Genomic DNA, 17460 nt, shown 5'->3' on the forward strand with positions numbered 1-17460 from the left:
CAAGGTCAATAAGAGTCTCATGACATTTTGTGACACTTTGCTGTCCTCCTATTAACACATTCCTTTGTTGTACTTGGGCCACCTGCTCCTTAGAACTCACAGTGAGGGTGGCTCCCATGTCACCATGCTTCCGGGCTCTCCATCCTCTGACCAGAACGTCTTAACCTGGAGTGCGTTCTGCAGCCTACACTCCATGTCATGGGCCATCCTGAGTTCTCCTAGCTGTTACTAGCATCTAGATGCTGATATATTCACAGTGTGGCTCTCTGGAACCAACCCTGAATTTCAGACCTAAAACTGAACTCCTCTTTCCTCCTCCACCTGGGTCCTCCCCTCTTGTCAATGGTCTCCTTTTCCAGCAGAAGAATGTGTAACACCCCTTCCCAGCTCAGGCCTCCTGCTAGCATGTGGGGTGCAGGTGGCGGGTTTTAAAAATAAACAAGCTAATTAAGCTGGGGTGGGAATGGGGGAGCCACAGAAGCAAGGGAGCTGATTCAGATTTGTGCAGGGAGAAAAAGATACAGAAACTCATTTACTAAACGCGTAGCTAAAAGAAAGTCCAATTCCATACGGTGAATTTTCAGCTAGTGCATATTAATTCCTTTTCTTGATATGGAAATTCTACAAAATAAAATTTCTGAATTTTTTTTAAGCATCAGGAGGTGTAGTTCAGTGAAGAAGCTTTTTAAACTTTTTTTATTTTTAGCATGTGCTGTGAGTGGTAAGTAAAATACAGGCCACTGGTGAGGACAGAAAATCTGGAAACAAGCTAGGGGGCAAAGAGGAGCTTCTGTTGTATTTGCACGTGGCAGAGGAGTAGACCAGGGCAAATCAGGGACGTGGGCTTATTTTATGGTTGGCAAACACTCTTTGCTGAAATAATGTCTTGGGAATTTAACATTTAAACTCTAGTTATGGATTTCTTAGTTTTTTTTCTTTTTTTAAAGTCACATCAAGTTTTTTTTTAAGTTACAGACATTTAGGCACCCCTGTGGACTGTGGTAGGAGAGATGCAGAGCCCCGGGCCCTCTTTCCCCCAGGCCTATCCAGCCTGCACAGCTTCTCCAGGCAGGAGCACTTCATGCACCCAGACTGTGCCCACCTCCCTCTCTCTGAGTTTCATGAACACTCTGAGTAAGATTCATGTGACACCTGTCAAATGCTTCTCTAGAATTCAAGAAGACATTCCATCTACTTGTGTTCCTTTGAAGCACTAATTTTCTTCTGTCAGGAAAAAAAAAAAAAAAAAAAGAAGAAAGAAAAGAAAAAAGCAATCACATGTTTCCTTGCATGATCTGTACCTCATTACCCCCAACTCCCACTGCTGCTGTGACTGGTTCCCGGTTTTTTAGTTGCCAGGGCCTTGTGCAGAGGCCCCTTCCCTCTGTGTAGTTCCGATTATCCTTCTCCCTGCCCCCACCCTAACCCTAACCCTAACCCTAACCCTAACTAGTTTTGCAAAAGTTTTCACAAAAACTAGCCTTTACAATATTATTAGTTAAGCATGTGGTTCCTAATTGACAACGTAATCTCATGGCGAATACATGAAATGGTAAAAAGGAGATGAGCGGGCCCTTTACTGTTCAGTTTTGAAAAGGTGATGCTGGTAAAGACTCTGACCCTATTTCTTTACCTGGGAATTAAAAAGAGAGGCAAGATTCACCTTCACCCTCTGCTGGGCTTCTCTCAGCGAGGCACTGAGCTGGCTGTACTTATGTTCAGGAGTGATTTCATTTAAATTCTAGAAACCAGTGCTACAATGGTTCTAACCCTTTCTTATAATAACTGGATGCTCTGTTTGGAAGGTGGGGCTGGAGGTGGGAATTGCAAAGCCATGGAAGTGATGATGGCTCTGCTGATGGCCTCACTCTCCGGGGTCCTTTCAAAGAGATAAAAACAGTATGGACATATGGCTATTCTTTCCTGAATTAAAGCTCCCAAGTGCATAGTTGGACAAAAGATTTTTGTGCCTCTTTCAAATATAAACAGTAGTCATTTGGACCCTGGGATATTTGGATGTCTAGGCCAGTACTGTCCAGTAGAAATAAATTAAAAAAATTTTTATGAGGAGTTCCCGTCGTGGCTCAGTGGTTAACGAACCTGACTAGCACATGAGGACGAGGGTTCGATCCCTGACCTCCCTCAGTGGGTTAAGGATCTGGCGTTGCTGTGAGCTGTGCTGTAGGTTGCAGACATGGCTTGGATCCTGGCATGGCTGTGGCTGTGGCATAGGCTGGTGGCAACAGCTCCCATTAGACCCCTAGTTTGGGAATCTCCATATACTGCTGGTGCGGCCCTAAAAGACAAAAATAAAAACAAAAAATGTTTATGAGCTGCATTTAAAAAGTGAAAAGAAACAGATGGAATTAATTTTACTATTTAGCAAATATTATCACGACAACTTATAATTAATACAAAAATTATCGAGATATTTAACATTCTTTCACACTACCTTTTTGAAAATTTGGTGTTTATTTTATACGTCCAGCATCTCTCAACTTAAGACTGGCCCCGTGTCAAGTGCACAGTAGCCACATGTGGCTAATGGCTACCATATTGGACAATGTAGATCTAAGTCACTTTGGCAATTTATGGAGATTAAAAAAGAAAACCAGAAAGGAGACCCAATGGGAGATTATTTTGAATTTGGGTTGTTCTGAAAAATTATGGCAGATGGGGAATGAAAAAGAGTAGAGACCCCTTGTCCAAGATACCTCTCAGTGGGTGTCACTGTTTTACTACCTTCTTGGCTCTCACAGGTGACAGACAAGAACCTGAGGCTGAAGGAATTTTTTTGGTCTTTTTTTGTAGGGCTGCACCTACGGTATATGGAGGTTCCCAGGCTGGGGTCAAGTTGGAGCTGTAGCTGCCAGCCTACACCACAGCTCATGGCAATGCTCGATCCTTAACCCACTGAGCGAGGCCAGGGATCAAACCTGTGTCCTCATGGATCCTAGTCAGATCTGGTTCTGCGGAGCCACGACGGGAACTCCAGAAACAGAAGGAATTTAAAAGGTTGCAGGGAAATGATGATTTTTCTAACAAATTTCCTAATAGGTTTTACCACTGTGGAAACTTAGTGGTGAATGTAAGGTGGAAAATGGTGTGTGAGTTAGTGTGATGACTGTGGCCTCTCCTTGGCCCCTGGGTTCCCCTCGAATCAGAAATAGATTTCATTGACTCAAGGGATTAGCTGTTCACTCATCCTGCTAAGGCTCAGTGAAAGCAGAGCCTTTGAGGCGTTCAGAATTACACACACCCCAGGAATTATTTTGCAGTCCCAAACTTCCTGTCACTGATACCTGGCCCTCCTGACATTTCTGCAAGTCCAAAAATAAAGAGCAGGGATGAGGAGGCCAGAGAAGTCAGAGGAAGTAGCGCCCTGAATGACTGAATGTTTAAAATCTCCTGCCAGTGGATGCTTTCAGTTGGAGGGAACGAGAAGGCCCACGATCTCAGCTCTTCACTGGTGAGGAGATGGCGCATCTGTGGGTGATGGGAATGTGGTGACAGTGAGGCCCTCATCACTCTGTCCATTGGCCAGGAGAGTCGGCCCTTGTTTAGCTCCATCTATTCGGTGGGTTCTCCTGGCACCAAGGGGAGTGAGTGAACTCATCTGGGTGAATCCTTTGCCACCTAGGGGCACCACAACAGGGGTCACTGTTGCCACCTTTATAAAAGCAGGGCAGCAGACATTTGATATCAGTAAGCCATCCCAGGTACCTCAAAAGAGGCAAAGTCTTTGCAGGGCTCTCTTTGCCAAAGGAGTCCACGCTAATCATCTTAAGGAAGTAAAACTGTGGGTTGGTTTACATACTACTTCTCCTCTTACAAAGTTGGGGAAGTCAAATAGGGAGCAAGAGCTTCTGCAAATGTCAGCCTCAGATTCTCTTAGGGTTACATGTTGGCTACTTGTTTTCTCAAGAATTTCCCTTTCCAGCTTTTAAAGAGTGAGCACACAAACCCTGCAAGCCTTTTATTGAGAGAAGGCTAAGGGTACACCAAAGAGATAAAAACAATCCTGGTTCTTCACTGCTCTGCGACAAAATATTAAACATGTACACCCTAAAAGGTGCATGAAAAAATATCATACGGGAGATTTTGTGAAGTTCTTCATAATTTGAAAGATGAATGGATGGATTACTATAGGCTAGCCCAGGGCAGATAAATATCTTGACCACTGAGGGAACTGGAGAATCTATATGCATTTCCTTGAGGGACAATTGTTTGTATTCTTTCCTTCCTACCTTCTTTTCTTTCCTCCCTCTCATCCCTCCCTCCCTCTTTCCTTCTCATGTGTAAGAATGAATTAAGACCAGGCTCAGTCTCGGCTCTTGGGATTAGGGCTTGGTAATCTAGCTGGGGGGACGTTATCTGTTCCTTTTCAGCATGGTCATCCATTTGGTCAGTAACACTAAGTGAATGCCATTTTTTTGAATATAGAGCTGTGGTGAGATGGACAGGGTGGTTGTAGGAACCCTGTTATATCTGGTAGCTAGAACCATTTGTGTTAAGACAGAGAAGACTTGGGGCTGAGGACTCTGAAGGCAGCTGTGGGTGTAACATGCCATCTAGAAGCTCCCAGGCAACTCTCCCAGTCCTGGCTTAGCTCACTTCAGGCTCATTGCCTATAGATGCTGTTTTCTCTTCCTTTCTATCTTTGCTCTCCTTCCTCTACTTCAGATGTGGTTTCTGCTCCTGTGAAGAACCACTGCCTTTGGCCGTCCTTCTCTGTTCTAACAGGTTGTCTTCACTCACTGAGGACTTGATCGGGGACCACCTGCATCAGAATGATCTCAGGGGCTTGTTAAAAAATGCATATTCCCAGACATTGCCCAAGCCAACTCAACCAGGACATGAGCCAGCATCTATCATGGGTGTGGAATCTGCATTTCTGACAAAGGGTACAGGTGAGGTATGGCCATCACACACTAAATTCTTGGGAACCCCCCCCCCAACAAGTGCTGCTGCATTTGGCAGCATGAAGATGGAGGGGCTGGGCAAGGGCTGCATGGCTCATGGCGCATAGCTAGGTGGGCTCTGGAGCTCAACATTGGTGATTCCTAGCCCGACCACTCACCAGCTTGAACTGGTCTCACTCTTTCTAGGCAAAGTTCCTTCTTACAAAATGCAAGTGGGAAATAGCTGTACCCACCAATAGGGACAGTGTGCCTGGTGTGCTAGGTACTCAATACACATTAGCCAGTTTTACTCTGGTTACTATAGGAAAAGGGATAGGAGTTTTTGTCAAACTGGATTGATGGGAAGCCTATGCTTCAGAACCACTTCCACCCCCACCTTGAGCACCAGACCTGTCAGTCAAGTCTGATTTGCAGGAGCTGAAGACTGCAAGTTCCTGCTGTGTGAAGTGGAGCCTGAGCAGGTGGTCCCAAAGGAGAGGGGTTTTTGAGTCAAGAAGAGCAGGTTTCTGCCTAGGTCACTGGGGAATAAGCTGGGAGATCCTAGGGAAAGATGTCCCTCCCCACTGAGGGCAGGGGAGCTGGGGAGATAAACCAGATCAGGACAACCAAGACCCCTGAATATGTTTCTTGTCCAAGGTCTCCATCCTCTCAGAGCCTGATCATGAGTCCAGCAATGCCTTTCTCTTCTGTTTTGGTAATAGAAAAAGAGTGTGGGATTGGGAGTCAGAAAACGAAGGCAAATCCTTTCATCTGATCATCTATTTCCTCACTTATAGAATGGCAGTAATACTGCCCTCCATTGTAATCGTAAGAATCAAGAAAATATCTATAAATATGGCAAATTTTAAATCCTGTAAAATAAGGTATTATTATTATCACGCCTTTTCTCTTTCATAATTCTCTTTTTAGTTTTCTGATTAAAAAATAAAACCTTTTCCTGAAACCTGCTCATCCTTCAAGCTTCCTACTATTTCTTCTCCCCCCCCTTTTTTTTTAACCACCAAAGTTTTCAGAAGGGGCAGAGGTGATGATGATTGACTTGATCTGGAGGGATCAAGACTTGACCACAGTCTTGGTCTGGAGGGACTCATGTGCATATGAAAGTGGGCAGCATAATTACCAAGACAGGGAAGCAGAGAAGAAGGAACCCAGCTTCAGTGTAAGGCACAGCGTGTGTGTGTCAGTCTACCCCTTCCTCGTCCAGAGTCCTGAGGCCTCATCTGTAACATGCTGAAGGCGGGGATGATAATACCTGCAGGATGGCTGTGAGGACTAGAAGAAAGTCTAGCACCATGGAGAGCACACTAAATAGGTGCTCAATAAATGCTAGTGTCTTTATGACACCTTTCTTCTAAGCCCCAGTTCTATTTATGGAAATGATCCATAACTTTTCTCCCCAATCTTGTCCCCAACACTTTGGGAAGCAATGTCCTCTCCATCCTCTTTGGACTAGAAGCTGAATTCAGCAAAATAAAGGAACTGAGTTGTGCTACATGTGATGGGAGCCGGGAGGAGAAAGAGGAACATGGTGCTGTCCTTGTGCTGTGTGTGTGTGTGTGTGTGTGTGTGTGTAAGTGGTATGTATGTATATGTGTGTGTATGTGTGTGTGTGCATTGCAGGAGGGCTGAGACAGGCACATTAAACAGCCCCTGCAGCCTAAGGCAGAGAGCACTGCAGGGATGGGTCTGGGAGGGCTGTGGGAGCACCAGGAGGACCAAGGAGCTCAGCCTGAGGGGTCTGCCTGGGATGAGGTGCCCCAGAGGCTCATGAGCACTTGGCATGTGGGGAATGGGGTTGGGATAAAGGGAGAAACAGGAGAGAAGGAATTCTGAGAGCTAAGCCAATTGAGCCAGCCTGAGACCACAACATCCTCCCCAGAGGATCAGAGTTTCCAGCTCACCTGAGAGTCTCCTTTGACCTCGGCCCTTGGTTATTTTTTGGTGTTGCTTTTCTTTAACTGCTTCTAATTGCCCAAAGGGTAAACAGATCTTAAAAAAAAAGTGCTATCTTTTCTTGAGTTAGGTAAAATGCCAGGGGCAGGAACTTCCTCCATAATCAAGGATGGGGCTTGGTGCAATAAGGATATCCACACCCAGGCCATATGTGAGGATGCCTGGACCCACGTCAAGGCTGGGGGCAGCTGGGGCAGGTAAAGAGTAGGGACCCAGAAGGGACAGTGAAGTATGAGAACCTTTCCTGCCCACCTAGGTACTTTTCTTCCATGCTGAAAAGCCATCCCTGACCAACTCACCACGCCGATGGAGAAATAGTTGTTCATGATGTTGTATGGGACCTGGTCCCCATTCTCCACCTCCTCCCTGGGGATGACTTCCATGTGCCAGCGATCCAGCATCACCAAGGGACTCTGCTCGATGTCCTTCAGGATTTTTGTCAGGCTGCCCCCTTCGTAACCTGTGGAGCACAGCACTGCATTTGCCCCCAGAGGAGAAAGGCTAGGAGGTTGCTGATGCCCTGGCAGCTGAGAGGGCAGGGAGCCCCTTGGGCTTCTGGGGCCAGAGCCACTTAGGTTCCATGAGCCATAGAGGAGAGGACAGTATGGAGTAGTCAGAAGCTGGGCCAACCCGGAAGCCAGAGTAATGGGGGTAGAGGAGGGTACTGGCCAGAAATGGGCAGCCCTGGGTGGCTGAAGCAAGCCCTAGGGAATCTGTGGGCTGGATGGTTGGGAAGCAGCCCCTGCCAGAAGAAAGGATCTGTTCCAGGACTGAATAGCGTGGTGGGCTGAATTTTCTTGCCTTCCTGGTGTACCTACCCAGAAAAAACCCCTGGGACCAGTGGATAAGATTGGATACTCACTGTCATGATTTGGTGTATTTTATGGCACATCTGATGTTAAGAAAGCCAAATTATCCTGAGTGGATCTCATCCAATCAGGGGAGTTCTTAGAAAGACTGGGCTTTTCCTTAAGAAACTGATGTGAAGCTTGAGAAGGATTCGAAGTAAGGGAGATTCTCTGTGGCCAGATGTGAAGATGGAAGGATCCATCAGGCAGGGAATGCAGAGGCCTCTGGGATCTGAGAGTGGGCCTGGCTGACAGCCAGCCAAGAGATGGGGACATGGGGAAATATAACCACAAAGAACCGATTCGGCCAACAACTTGAATGTTGTTGAAGAATCTGCGAACAGGAATGTAGCCTATTCTATGCCCTGAGTCTATCCTGTGGGTCCCTGAGCAGAAGAGCCGGTCATGCTGTTCTAGAACCTGTGACCTACAGGACTGTGAGCTGATAAAGGGTGTTTTAAGCCTCTACGTTGAGAATCATTTGTTATTACATATAGCAACAATAGAAGACTCATGTGGAAAGTGAATTGGAAGAGATGGGAAATTAGTGGGAGAGACAATCTCTTCTTTCAAGTAACTGCCTGCTTACCTTTGGGGCCCCCTTGAAGAGTAGTTCCAAGTGGTCAGGGCTCTGGTCAGCTCCTTAGGGGATGCCTCACAAGATGGCAATGCTGGCAGCTAAGCAGCTGACCTTGATGCCATCTGGGAGCACAGGGCTGTATGAAATTTGTGCCTCATTATGCTGCCTAGATGCCCAGAGCATGGGGCCACAGTCTGACTGTCCCGCTCAAATAGAGAGTTCTTCGCTAGCCTAGAGTATGGCTGGGGACCCTGGCAGCCCTTCCTGTGCCTGCCAACTTCCTTCTAGGGCTGGCTCTTGCTTGCTCTGTCTCTGCCCTCCAAGCATCACACTGACCCCTGCCAGCCTGTCTTCAATCACTCTTGGACTTGATCGGCCATCTGGTATGTGTCACCCCCTTCTGCTGGCTGGACAGATCTAAGTGCTCACCCAAACTTCTCCACTCTCTGGAGCATGCCTAGCTCCACAGGGGTTGTTGCAGTTTGCAAAGTTTTCTTTAGCTCCTGTCCATTGCCCTGTAAGCTGGTTACCACTCTGAGTTCCCCCTTAGGAAAATTGCGAAATGAGGGCCGATGGCGATGAGGGCCTAGGATGATCTGGATGCCCCTAGGAGCCAGTGATGTGGCTTTTTGGTCTGCATTCTGGGTCCTGGTGCAGAAGAAGGTCAGTAATTTGGAGAGAGAGAACTTCACATAAACCCCCCCTAAGTGAGGTGACTTCTTTTACAGGGAGATGCAGGCTCAAAGCCGAGAGTTTCAGGATGATAGTAAATCTGGTGAGGGGTAGAAATGACCCAGAGCTGGGTATTACTCATGGCATGTGATCGGGAAGTTTAGCCCAGCTCCACAGAGCCTCCCTTGTAAGTTGGAGCACTTATCCCCAGGGTGGTGCCTCCTATGCAGACTCACCTCCTCCCCAGCGGAGACAGCGGGCCAGGTCATTGCCGGTTCCAAGAGGCAGGACAGCCACGGGTGGATGCTTTGCAAAGTTGGCCTTATCTGTAACCCATGAAAGAACCATATGCTGTGGGATTACTGAAGGTTCAAGTTATCTAGTTATCCCTGATCTAATGCTTGAAGCCCCCATCACATTCTTTGAATACCTCTCCTGATGGGGAACTCACTACTTCCTAAAGCCATCTCGTCCATTTGCAGTGTGTTAACTACTGCAAAGATTGTTTCACATTGAACTAAATCTGTCTCCCTGTAACTTGCACCCATTCATCCTCATTTCTTCCTAATTCTTTCCTTTGGGGTGTTGGCATATACCTCCAAAACATTAGTCTGCATACTTTTAATCTTTAATGATAATCAGCATTTACCCCATTTATCCCTCAGACAGACCCTGCAAGGTATTATAATCTCTTCATGGATGAAAAAAAATGGAGGTTCACAGAGGAAAAGCAATTCCAGAGCCAGGATCCAAACTCAGATCTCTGCAGCTCCAAGTCCCTACTCTTCCTTTCTTCAGAGGCTGGGCAGGTGCATAAATAGTAAAACAGGTGGGTCTGAGGCATCAGAAAATGGTGGGGCATTTGGAAAATGGAACATGCCTCACTTCTAGTCATTCAGGCTCAAAAGCTTAAAAATGACATTGTGTCTAAGAGGCAAAGCCCCCAGGTGTTATTTGGCACCCAGAACCAGTTTGCCAATTCCACCACCTGCCACACTTGCAGATACGCAGATTCCTAATGCTCCCTCCCAGTGACGTGAAGGAGCATCAGACTGAACCACTAGAGAAAGCACAGCAGAGCATACATGTTTTAATCTGGCTGCACACCTCCAGCAGCATGCTGGCTGGGCTGGGCGAGCTGAAGAGGCCAGATACCCACTGGACTCCAGGGGACACCACTTACACAAACCTCAGTGCCTCTGGGGCCGAGGCATGTGATTGGGGTGCATGGGTGGGGTTGAGGTGGGGGTAGGCGAGGCAAGAATCAGCATTCTGCACGAGGCTCAGGCCAAGCCCCTGCAGAATAGGAGTTCACAGTTTCCCCAGGCTGTCTGACTCATGCCAGAGGTGGGTGGCTGAGCTCAGGCAAGACTCAGGGCTGAGATCACCACCAGGAAGGCTGAGACAGAGGATGGAGAGTACATCAGTGGTCTCTCTCATTGTCCCCAGAACACACTGTCTGTGTTTACACCTCTCTGCCTCTGCACATGCTCTCCCCTCTGCCTAGAGGGCTCTTGCTTGCCTGGGTCTGCTCCTTCTTCTGTGGTTCCCATTCCAGCAGGCCAACCATCCTCACAGGGTTGAGGCTAGAAACCTGGATGTCATCCTAGCCTTTTCCCTCTCCCTCCCCCACATCCATTCACACATCATTTCTATATGCCATCTCCTTAACAGATCTCCAAGCAATCGCTCCTCTCCATCTCATGGTGATGACTGAGTTCTGGTCTGAGAAGACTCCTTCCCACTGCTATTGTTACAGCAGCCTCCTCTGTCCTCTCGGCCTCCAGTTCCACCTCCTGGTATTCTCCATATTTCCACCCAGGCAGGCAATCCTTGAACCACAAGCCTGATCACATGAGTCTACTGCTTTCCCTTCTGCCATGGCTCCCATCACCCCTTAGCATGGCAGCTAGGCCCTTCCTGGCTTTCCACCTTTCTCTTTAGCCTCATCCTTCTCACATCCTGCCTCCCACTCAACATGTCAACCATGCTGAAGTGCTTTCAGGTCCTTAAGTCACCAGCTCTCTACTGCTCTATGCAGAGCCACCCATCCCCCCAGCCCTACCCCGGTTGCCTGTATCTGGACCTGGTGTCTCTCTAGAGTGTTTCTTTAGCACCAGGGGTGATGTCATCACATTTTATTGTAATTGGCTCCTTGTCTGTTCCCTGGATACACAGTAGCCTCCCTAGGGGAACTATATTTCATTCACCATAGTATCTCCACACATATTTACTGAAGGCCTAGATGTTGTCTTAAGTGCTCTGCCTCTAAAATCAGGTGAAAATGGCTCAGGCTTATGGTACCTGCAGATGAGAGGGAGAGACAGCTATTAACGAGGTCTTCAGGAGTTCCTATTGTGGCTCAGCAGGTTAAGAACCTGATCAGTATCCATGAGGAGGTGGGTTCGATCCCTGGTCCTGTTCAGTGGCTTAAGGCTTTGGCATTGCTATGAGCTATGGCATAGATTGCAAACACAGACTGAATCTGGCATTGCTGTGGCTGTGGCATAGGCTGGTGGCTGCATTTCCAATTTGACCCCTAGCCCGAGAATTTCCATATGCCACAGGTGTGGCCCTAAAAAGCAAACAAAACAAGACAAAATGAAAAACAAAGCTAAAAAACAAGGCCTTCATATCAATGATGCATAATCTCAAATTCATACTGGGAAGGAAAGGAGTATGGCCCTGTAATGGGTTACCAGGGGAGGCTTTCCCAAGGAAGCCCCACTTTGGCTGAGATATGCAAAGGCCCTGACCACAGGCCCTGCGGTGGAAGGGAGACTGAGGCCTGCGAGGGTCTGAGAGAGGGACTAGGTGTCTGGGTCCAGAGGGAGAGGAATGGAGGCAGGAAATGAGGCTGGAAGGGTGGGCAGCTGCTAGACCACACTGGGCCCTGTGGAGCATTTGAAGGGTTCCATCTTTATCTAAGAATCCTGGGAAGCCACTGATGTGCTTTACACAGATCACAACCACACTGACATTTAGGAATGACACTCTGGCTGTAGCAGGAGAACAGATTAGAGATGGAACTAAAATGGGGTGGCAGAGAGCACTGAACAGGGCTTCTCTCTTGAATGAATGAGTGAACCAACACTGTGCAGTTGTTCCTTTTACCCTTGTTTTTTTTTTTTTTTTAATATAATGATTTCCTTTTTTTTCCCATTATAGCTGGTTAACAGTGTTCTGTCAATTTTCCACTGTACAGGATGGTGACCCAGTTACACATACATGTATACATTCTTTTTTCTTAGCCTTGTTTTTTAATTTTTGGACCATCAACCTGTGAAAAAGAAGATCATCTCATATGACCTTCCTGTTCTGGGCAGCTTCTATCACCTGTGTCCTCTGGAGATGGCTTATCAAACTTGACAGCAAAACCTACTTTCTCCTTCATGAGGAAGAAGGAACCGTGTGAGTTGCTCCCGCTACTGCAGCCATCCACCCTCTGCTGATCAGCTTTTCCTTCCTCGGATCCCAGAGGACGCCTCCCTCCTCCCACAAACAACTCCAGAGCCCGAGGTGACAGGAGAGCGTGGGTGGCTGCTTGGCAGGGCCGTGTCCATGGAAACCAAAGTGTCTGTGGGGGAGCAGATGCGGCAGGTGTGCAGGGTGCTGGTCCCCCCCCTCCAGGTGGTCTGCTTATGGCCCCTGGGGGCCCAGCCTTCTCTGTCCTATTCCAGGGCCCATCCTGGCCCATCCTTGAGTCCTCTCATCCCATCTCCCACACGCAATCTGTCAGCAAATCCTGGCTCCACCTTCAAAAGATATCCCAGAACCTGATTTCTCACTCCCTCCTCTGATTCCACTGTGGTCCACGCCACAGGCCCCCCTCCTTGGGTTACTGCAGGAGCCTTCTCATTGGTATCCCTGCTTCTGCCCTTCTCTGTTTCTGTCATCTGTTGTATCTCTGCTTTGATAAAGACCATCCGGCATCTTTCCCAGGATGAAAGCCACATTCCGTATAATGTCCTACACATCTTAGTGACTTGGTCTTAATGATCTCTGCCACTCTCCCCTCACATACTCCACCCCAGGCCCGCTCCTCTCCCTTCGGCAACCTGGCATGCTCCTACCTCAGGGCCTTTGTATTTGCTGTTCCTTCTGCCTGAACTGCTCTTCCCTCAGGCATCTGCAAGGCTCCCCGCTCCTCCAGGTCTCCAGTCAAATGCCCTCCGTCTTCAAGGTCTTTGGGACCCCCTGGTCTTAGACTGCAGCCCTACTCCCACCACTGAGTTCCCTTTGCCCCTCTTCTGCCATATTTGATCACCTTCTGACACAGTTTGTTTCACTTCCTGTTTATTGCCTGTCTCTTCCCTCCAGAAAGGAAGATCATGAGGGCAGGGCTTTTGTCCTTTCATTTACTGCTGCATGTCCAGTGCCTCAAGGAAAGCTGGGCACCTGGAGGTGTACAGGTGGGATTTGTGGAATGAAAGATGAAAAGATGGAAGCAGCCCAGGGCTCATTGCTCATGGCCATCGGGGACTTTGGTGACAGTCCTCCCTTGCTGCTTTCCTGTGCTTAGGTCCCACGTCCCAGTGTTATCTGGGTTTTCTGGGGTTAGATTTTTTTATTGTTATTATTTTTTTTAGAGCTGCACCGGTGGCGTATGGAGGTTCCCAGGCTAGGGGTTGAATCGGAACTGCAGCCACTAGCCTACACCACAGCCACAGCAACGCCGGATCCAAACCTTGTCTGCAACCTACACCACAGCTCACAGCAATGCTGGAGCCTTAACCCACTGAGCGAGGCAGGGATCTAACCTGCATCCTCATGGATGCTAGTTGGGTTCATTACCACTGAGCCACGACAGGAACTCCTCCAGGATTAGATCTTGAAATATACTCCTTGTTCCAGAATTTGAGTCATTCTCCATTATTTACTGGGGGCAATGTGTCCAAGGACCCACAGATCCAGGCAGAGCTGGACTTTACCCCAGGCCTCCTGATCTCCAGCCTGGCCCTCCCTACCCTTCCCATCACCCTCTTGATCAAGGTGTATTGGACGTGGCCCACCATGGCTTTTCTTTGCTTGCACTGATCTACGCCTTCTAGGTGTGCTTCCTGGGCTCTGGCAGGTAGGTGTCCCTCTCAAGGTGACCTGCCCTGTGCTATGCCTCCATAGTTCTCTGGCCTTTTCCCATCACCCTGGGCCTGCCTGGAGTTTCAGTCCTGCTTTCTCTCCCCATAGCCCCTCATTTGGTCTATCCTGCAACTGCCCAAACTCCATCCATGACAGATGTTTTCGAAGCAAAGCCTGGAACTAAACTGTTACATCTGTACTTGTGGGAAGTAATCCATTGTCTTTTTTCTTTCTCTTTTCCACCCAAAATAGATATGTAGCTAAGCATTGGTTCAGGGGTGGAAACAAGGATGGATAAAACATGGCACCATTTTTCTTTTTTTCTTGCCTTCCCCTGACTTTAAAAATATACTTATTATAAGTCAACTGCAAAGGCCTTCCCAGACCATTCTTACCAATGCAATCCAGAATCCAGCCAACTGTCCCATCCCCTCCGCAGGCCAAAACACGGAAGTCTGGAGTATCACGGAAGAAGTTAAGTCTGGAAAGCAGAAGGACCAAAATATTTTTTGTGTACAGGTTGATCTCGGACGTTACTTGATTCAGAGTCCCCCTGCCCTGCTCCCTTCTCTGGGACTATGTTTTGACCTTGATTCTTTTTGGGGTTGAAAAGGCAACTTAACATTCTGAAGCCAGAACTTACTAAGCAATGCCATTGAGGATGAATCCTGGGGTCGGGGGTGGAGGGTGGGGGGGCATCTTTGTGCTGACTCAGCATTCAACATAGAAAATGGTTTTCTAAAGATTATTTAAGGAAAAGAATTCAGTTTGCTTATTTGTGCATAAATACAACCAACCCCCAACATTTTAACTCTTTCCAGCTTCCTCACCTGCTCTGTCCTCACAACCTCCCCTGTAAGTCAACCACACTGAACTAGCTGGGTCTTCATCCCACGCTCCTGTGAGTCTAGCCCTAAGTGGAGTGAGCACAGTCATACATGCGTGCTTGTGTCAAACAGCTGAAGACAGGGACAGAGTCCCTTTTTAGAGTCCTTACTCCAGCCCCTCTGAAGATCTTGCTTGAGTATAGAGTAGAAACGCAGGTTCGGAGGTTGGGCAAAGCAGCTGTGTGTTGGAAAGCCCAGCCCGAAGGCACAGATCTGGGGCCCTGGCACCACGACAGCCTCAGGCTGGCTGGCTGGTGTCTCTAGTGCACTGGCTCTGGCTGGTAAAAAGCCCAGTCTTTGGGTACCTTCCAGCTTCAATGCTGGGGGGCCCTCTGCTTATGCGGCCTTGCAGCTTGACATGTCAGCCTGAACCAGCTCCTCCCACAGCCCTTGGGTGGAGCTACAAAGGGGCTGTCTTATCTCCTCTCTTTAACACTTTGCTGATGAGCAGGAAAGTAGTGAATAAGCAAATGACAGGAGGAAAAGGGCCCCGGGGGAGCTTAACAGCTTATAAATTGGATGGTCTAGGAAAAAAAAGTCATTTCATTGATCAATCATCTTGATCCTAAAATGCCCCCACAATAGAACATGTGGCAGAAATGAGTACAGATTTCTGAAACATGGACAGAGTGATAACAAAACTCTTCCTTCTCCCTGATGATTCAGTATGATTCAGCTAATACAGCTTTGCACATGAGTTTTGTTTTGTTTTTTGTTTTTTACTAGTCTGCCCTTCTTGTCAATATAATGAATGGCATATGTGGTTTTCCCCCTTACAAAGCCGACAATTTTTTCTTGGATAAAGTATAGGAGGCTGCTTTCTAGAGTTAGTCATAGTGGGTATTCCTGAGTATCTCCAGGAGGAAGTAAGAGTAGGTATGAGGAAAAGAAGAGAAAACGAGTAAAATGGCAAGAAGGACAAATCCACAGATGAAAGTGACAAAAAAAAAAAAAAAAAAAAAAGCCAGGAGTTCCCGTCGTGGCACAGTGGTTAACGAATCCGACTAGGAACCATGAGGTTGCGGGTTCGGTCCCTGCCCTTGCTCAGTGGGTTAACGATCCGGCGTTGCCATGAGCTGTGGTGTAGGTTGCAGACGTGGCTCGGATCCCGCGTTGCTGTGGCCCTGGCGTAGGCCGGTGGCTACAGCTCCCATTCAACCCCTAGCCTGGGAACCTCCATATGCCGCGGGGAGCGGCCCAAGAAATAGCAACAACAACAACAACAACAAAAGACAAAAAAAAAAAAAAAAAGCCATAAAATGTATCTTTAGAGATTCAAGGGGGAGGGGGGAGAAATAAGAAGTAAAGATTGTATCTCCATACCCTGGAGTAGGCCCCCCAGTGTCCAGGTTGAAAACTTGTTTGGGGTTGAGCAGATAGTGGAATTTCCGAAGAATTCTATGGAAAAAAAGAGAGAGAGAGAGAGTCCGAGACAGAGAAGGGGAATGTCACTGTGAGAAGTCACAGTAGGGCGAGCACCTCTGGAGCCTAGCGATGGTGGGAAGGGGGATCCATTTAAACCCAAGAGGGGAGAAGACTGTACTCAGCCCCTGCAGACTCTGAAGTCCCAGGTCCAGCTGGCCTCACCCATCCCATCCCATTTCATCATCTCCCCACCATCCAAAAACTCTAGCCCTCAACCCCAGGAACAGCATCCCTTGCATAGAGGACAGGGCAGAGAAACCCGGAGAACAGAACTTTCATTCTCCCAAAGATTTTTCCTTCATGGAGAACTTCTCCCAAACATTCTGTATGTTCTTGGTAGTATGAGTCTGATCTTTGTGGACTACACAAAGGCCTAAAGGGACCCTCTACAGGAAGGTCCCCCAAATCCTGGAATCAGCATGACACGCAAGAGGTGGGGTGGGGCAGAGGAAGGCTGGGGCCAGTGAACCCATCTCAGCTTTGTTTCCAAGTTCCAGCTTGAGGCTAATCAGGTCAGTTCAGGAGGGGTGCTCCACCCCTAGGACTGAGTTGGGAGCTCTCATAATTTTTTTTTTTTTTTTTTTTTTTTGCTTTTTAGGGCTGCACCCATGGCATATAGAGGTTCGCAGGCTAGGGGTCTAATCAGAGCTACAGCCGTTGGCCTACACCACAGCCACAGCAGTACAGCACCTGAGCTGTGTCTGCAACCTACACCACAGCTCATGGCAACACCGGATCCTTAACCCACACTGAGCGAGGCCAAGGATTGAACCCGCAACCTCATGATTACTAGTCAGAATCGTTTTCACTGCACCACAATGGAAACTCTGGAGCTCTCACAATTCTTGCTTAAACCCTGCTTATTATTTTTTTTTAAATCTATGCTATCTGTTCATTACCCCAGACTGGACACTGGGAGGTGGAGCTGCTCTGCCCCTTCCCCTCTCTCTTCCTACTCTCGGTGCTTCCAACAGACCAGGCATTTCCTTCATTGATGAGATGGGTGCCCACTTTTGTAGGGGTGGGATCAGCCAGGTCTCAACCAGATGATGCCTCGGCCACAGCTCTTAAATCAAGAAAAGACCTGGAAGGCT

The 17460-nt window shown here is 48.0% G+C and overlaps 1 protein-coding gene across 14 annotated transcripts in view; it reads right to left on the reverse strand.

The window, feature by feature from the left end:
- Positions 1–17460, reverse strand: part of DGKG (diacylglycerol kinase gamma) — a 226673-nt gene that overhangs the window by 94784 nt on the left and 114429 nt on the right. For 11 of the 14 annotated variants that reach the window (XR_002337783.1, XM_021070016.1, XM_021070011.1 and 8 more), the window contains 4 exons: positions 16265–16339; positions 14450–14535; positions 9212–9301; positions 7175–7335 (listed from right to left, as the gene is read on the reverse strand). Coding sequence is in view for 13 of the 14 variants with exons in the window: in XM_021070016.1 (XP_020925675.1) it covers positions 7175–7335; positions 9212–9301; positions 14450–14535; positions 16265–16339 (412 nt within the window). In the remaining variant the exon portion in view is untranslated. The remainder of the gene's footprint in view (positions 1–7174; positions 7336–9211; positions 9302–14449; positions 14536–16264; positions 16340–17460) is intronic. The other 3 variants (XM_021070008.1, XM_021070012.1, XM_021070014.1) reach the window with 1 other exon arrangement.

This window comes from Sus scrofa, chromosome 13 (assembly GCF_000003025.6).
Source record: "Sus scrofa isolate TJ Tabasco breed Duroc chromosome 13, Sscrofa11.1, whole genome shotgun sequence".
Taxonomy (NCBI): domain Eukaryota; kingdom Metazoa; phylum Chordata; class Mammalia; order Artiodactyla; family Suidae; genus Sus; species Sus scrofa.